We start from the raw sequence: 5,225 nt of genomic DNA on the forward strand, positions 1-5,225 counted from the left end.
AGGAACACAGAGTTCTTACCTGGTAAAGAGCGTGCCCTCCAGCAGAACCACATAAGGGGGGTTAGGGCCATCAGTCAACACCCACTGTAGGTCTTCTTCCTTCTGTACTACGTGGATAACCCCTGTGTCCCCACTAACGGAAGCTGCCAGAACAGAATGGGTCAAATTAAAGCACCCACAGCTGACCATTCTGACTTTGCTTCACTGACTCTGCAGGTCATTTATCCCCCCCACAAAATGTCACAAGACATTGCGTTAATGCAGCCAACTCTGGACTGGAACTGAAAGGCTGAATTGCCCTGGCTCCATTTGAAGGCTACTAGGAGGGAATGGAGGACAAAAGAGGCCCAAAGTCTACTCATTAGAGGCCTTGTTGGTTAAATGTCAGAAAGGCTCTACGATCTTCATTTTCTTGCCCTCTTCCCTCAACCTCATTTAGCCACACATACAAGATTCTGTAACAGCAGACACCAAAGTCTTTACACATGCATTTTCTCCATGAAATGGCAGGATCTAGATCTCAAGCTTAGAGTTCTAGAACTGAATCTTCCTTTGTGAAAACATATGTGTAGATTTCCTTGGCCTCATAGCCTCCTTGGATTTCCATTCCTTTGCCCTATTTGGAAATGACTTTACTTGCTCTTGGCCAGTTTTGGGAAAGGTTAATCAAGAAGTTCAAGGAGCTCTGTAGAATAGTTTCCCAAATGATGGGCCTTGAATAGATTAGGTGTGCTGATATCAAGTCCTCTCATTGCTGGGGACCGAGGGTTTCCAAAAACCCTACACTGGTCACCCCAGGCCAGGAGCAGACTCATCCATTACCCCAGGATGCTCTACAAATAACATTTTCTTTTATTTTAAACATTTGTTTATTTGGTTGCACCTGGTCTCAGTTGTGGCAGGCAGGCTCGTAAGTTGCGGCATGCACATGGGATCGAGTTCCCTGACCAGGAATCGAACCTGGGCCCCCTACATTGGGAGCTCAGAGTCTTAACCACTGCACCACCAGGGAAGTCCCAAATAACATTTTCTATATGTTTCATGACAAAGACTGGAAGGCACCGCTCTAGAGGATGGACGATCCAGTCCAGAATGCCTTGAGTTCTATGTAGCAATACCCTCAAGTCCCTAGTGATCCATGTAGAGACATCCTAGGGTCTCCCCACAAGTTTTCTCCCCACTCAAAACTGGATGTGTTACTCATAAATTGTTTTAGAGCAGTATTTCTCAACCCTGGCTACATATCAGAATCACTTTGGAGTTTTAAAAAATAGAGATGCTTGTGCTTTACCTCAGATTTACTCAATTTAAATCTCTAAAGGTGAGACCCAAGCATGTGTACTTTCAAAACACATCACATGGTCCTTTATTAGGCATGAGAATTATGGCTCTAAACCAAGACACTGGAATACTTGTAACTAGCAAGAGACAAAAACCACAGGTACTTTTCTGCCAGCCACGAAGAATTTTTCTCCCATGGGATCTGATAAAATCTAGATATAGAAGCAGGTCCCCAACATTCAACTAAGTCATATATAGCAAATACTTCATAAGTTCATGTTGATAGTGATAAAACATAGAGGAAAAATCAGAATCTGGAATAACTTTGGTAAAGATTTAGCTACCAAATGGCAGTTCTAAGTAAAACAGTAGACAACAGTGCGTGCCACAGCATTTAAAACACAAGAAAAGGAAAAGCTAATCTGGCAGATAAAAAATATGTAACTTCAGCTCCAAGGAGGACAGGAAGAAGACAAGCTATAACACAGGCCTGAAAAAACCTGGATTGGACACTGGGTTCCCATTGGTAACTGTGTAGTCTTAAATAACTTATTTACTTTCTCTGGTCCTTCAGTGAGGAGGAGATTTTTCACCCCTATTCATCTCATACTGTAGGAAAAGAGTAAAAAAGGAAAGAAAGGAAGGAAAGTAAAGACAGCTACAGATAGCCCCTTATGAGCACTTTTAAAAGGGTCCAACAGAAATAGAGCATCAGAATCAGAAAATCAAATCTAGGTCTTTCTCTCCAAATTTAAGCGGGTGTAGCTTGCTCAGGATGGACAGATATGAAGTAAGACTGAGAAATAAGTATGTTGAAAAGGAAACAAGATCTTATTGAGGAAGTGTTCAGAGTCCAGCCCCACTGTGTTGGCACCAGGATTTATCTCTAGAGGCTACTGCTTTGCTTCCCACAGGGCTGCTCTAAGAACATGCAGCAGAATGACTCATTCCCAAAGGGGATATCTTAGAGCTCAGCTTCAGGAGGATGTGGGCTTAGCCTTTTGCACTAGAGTGGGGTTCCAGCAAGACCAGCAGTCTGATCTCAGCCCACACTGGACCTGGCTCCCTTCTACTCACAAATCTAGTTTAAGAACAAAGTCCAAGGACCTCCCTGGTGGTCCAGTGGTGAAGAATCCGCCTTCCAATGCAGGGGACGCGGGGTCCATACCTGGTCAGGGAACTAAGATCCCACATGCCACGGGGCAACTAAGCCCATGCGCCACAACTACTGAGCTCACACACCTCAACAAGAGAGCCCGCGTGCCTCAAACTACTGAACCCACGTGCTCTGGAGCCCAAGTGCCTTGGAGGCTGCACGCCACAACTACAGAAGAGAAAACTCGCAGGCCACAACTAGAGAGAAGCCTGTGCGCCACAACAAAGACCTGATGTGGCCAAAAAATAAATAAAATAAATAAATATTAAAAAACAAAACAAAACAAGGTCCAACAAAAATTTAATTTGGGGGTTTTCCCTGGTGGCACAGTGGTTGAGAGTCCACCTGCTGATGCAGGGGACACAGGTTCGTGCCCCGGTCCGGGAAGATCCCACATGCCGTGGAGCGGCTGGGCCCGTGAGCCATGGCCGCTAAGCTTGTGCGTCCGGAGCCTGGGCTCCGCAACAGGAGAGGCTACAACAGTGAGAGGCCCGCGTACCGGAAAAAAAAAAAAAAAATTTATTTGGGACTGTTTGGAACCAGTTAACCTACTCCCAGTATTTCCTGTAATAAGGATATGGACCATTAATGTAGAGTATAGCTAGGGGAAGGATGGCTAGAAAACTAGTAATTGCCACCTTGAGCAAGTCCTTCACTTCCCACTGTCTACTTTTCTCCAACCAAACTGGAAGGTTTCAGACAATCACACTGTCCTGCTGAGACCGCACTCAGCATCATCAATAAACACCTATTAAAGGCAGTCTGACTTTCAGCTTTGTGCACTTATATTCTAACCATTTTTACAGGAGTAAATAAATTTGGAGGTAACCAATTTGATGACGAAGAAGTCAAGATCTGACTCTAAGTTTCCTGCATCCCTGCAAAACTACATTCTGACAAAGCTACTATCCACAGAACAAAATCTGAAGATAACAGGTTAAGCAGCAAAGGAACTAGGGATTCAGCCTTCAGATTACAACTTTTTTCCCTCTCATAGTTTTATAACCATACCACATTGACAGGGTAGCCTGTCCTGAAACACATTTACAAAACATAAAGACAAATCTAAATTCTCTACTATTTCCTTTTGTAACTATTTGGTTTCTCGATGCCTTCTTCTTCAAAGAGTTCACTGCCTTAAGGAAGCCCATTTTGGTTCCAAAAAGAGCATTCAGAGTGCAGGTGATGAGTGGACTTCACAGAATAAGAGGCTTTTACTCCTTAGAAAAGACTATAACTTTCTATCTAACCAACTGGGTGGTTAAGAGTCCTGGTTTAGAACTTAGACCACCGGGGCTCAAAGCCAAGCTTTGTCACTTAATAGCAGAATGATCTTGGAAAAGTTATTCAACTTCACTAAGACTCAGTTTCATCATTTGTAAAATGGGGGTAATAACAGGACCTACTTATGGGGTTGCTGTGATGGTTAAATGAGATGTACATGTAAGAACCTTGTATGTAGCATTTCCTAAATGTTTGCTCTTATTAATTATCTCACCTGGTTTGACAAATGGTTCTCTATCACCTACTACCCACACCGCCTAATTTGTGTGCTACGACTCCCAAGCAGGACTTGGATTATTATACCTAGGGCACAGACTGAAATATCAATGGCCACGAACACAAATCCCAACCTCAACTCACACTGGCAGCCAATCTGATGAGTAGCGTTGAGCAGACGGACACAGGGAGCTGTTTTATTTAAGGGGATGTAGATCTTCTTCTCCACTGAGTTTCCTTCGCACAAACCTGATGAGAAGATAAAAAGTGTAAGAAGAAATTGAGAGACGTTGGTACTAGCCTCCATCATGTCACAAATTTGTTGTATGGCTTGAGTATATCATACTTTCTAAAATGGGACTAATGTCTATTCTTCTCACCTCTTGGGCACATTATTGGAACAAATAAATGCACCCAGCTATGTACCACAGAGAGTTACTACAAATCATAAAGCAACTGACATTGAAGCTAAAAGACAAAAAACTTGATTTGTCAAAGGAAAGGTATTTAACCTCAGGTGTACCTGCTTCTGGTTGCATGGACAACCACACTTCTGCTTTTCTTTTCTGTATGTACATGACTAATTGGTTAATAAATGGGTTCCAGTCTAAGAATATAGATCACAACAGCAACAAAATCTTCTTGAGACATTTTTCCAGGGGTCTGAACGGAACTGGGAGAAACCTTATGCCAAACACGCTGTCAGTTAATCTAACATCAGTAAGTCATTTGTGTGTGCCCACGGTGTAAGGCAGCTAGTTTCTCCTTTGGGGATTTTTAAAACAAACAATCTCAATCTGGGGGAAGACATCGTCGTGGTTATAAACAGGCATGTTTGTATTTTAGGGCTTGACCAACTAGAAAGCCATATACCAGAAAATAAATGGGTGTAAGCAAACACCTGAGCACATTATAAACGGCTAAAGTTTCTTGAGTCATTATTTCACGGCATAGACAGTTAAGAGAACTAATATCTTACCTTAGTTTCACTTTATTGATGGGACAAACTGAGGTGAAGGACAGGGACGCGGGTTTACAGTGGAATAACAGAGAAAGAAATAAGGCATTTACCTTCCTAAGCGCCGCAATTCACCCACAGAACCAAGCGCTTTTATCTTAAAAGTCTAAACGCACTGGGAAGAAAGCTGAACGCTAACTAACACCTGTCCTTTCCGATTGTGCGTGGGGTGGCTGGGGCCGTGGGGGAAACGAGATACCCGGACAAAGTAAGAGAAAGTGAGGCTGGAAGTCCAGGAAGAGGCCTGGAGGAGGAAATTGGTCTACACGA

At 43.2% G+C, this 5,225-nt stretch overlaps 1 protein-coding gene across 2 annotated transcripts in view; it reads right to left on the minus strand.

Annotated features, from left to right (window-relative positions):
• NCSTN (nicastrin) overlaps positions 1 to 5,225 on the minus strand; it is a 15,465-nt gene that overhangs the window by 9,756 nt on the left and 484 nt on the right. For both annotated transcript variants that reach the window (XM_007459928.1, XM_007459927.1), the window contains exons 2-3: positions 4,082 to 4,186; positions 20 to 143 (exon numbers count right to left, since the gene is read on the minus strand). In XM_007459928.1, the coding sequence (XP_007459990.1) occupies positions 20 to 143; positions 4,082 to 4,186 (229 nt within the window). The remainder of the gene's footprint in view (positions 1 to 19; positions 144 to 4,081; positions 4,187 to 5,225) is intronic.

The sequence above is a fragment of the Lipotes vexillifer genome, unplaced genomic scaffold (assembly GCF_000442215.2).
Source record: "Lipotes vexillifer unplaced genomic scaffold, Lipotes_vexillifer_v1.1 scaffold2036, whole genome shotgun sequence".
Taxonomy (NCBI): domain Eukaryota; kingdom Metazoa; phylum Chordata; class Mammalia; order Artiodactyla; family Lipotidae; genus Lipotes; species Lipotes vexillifer.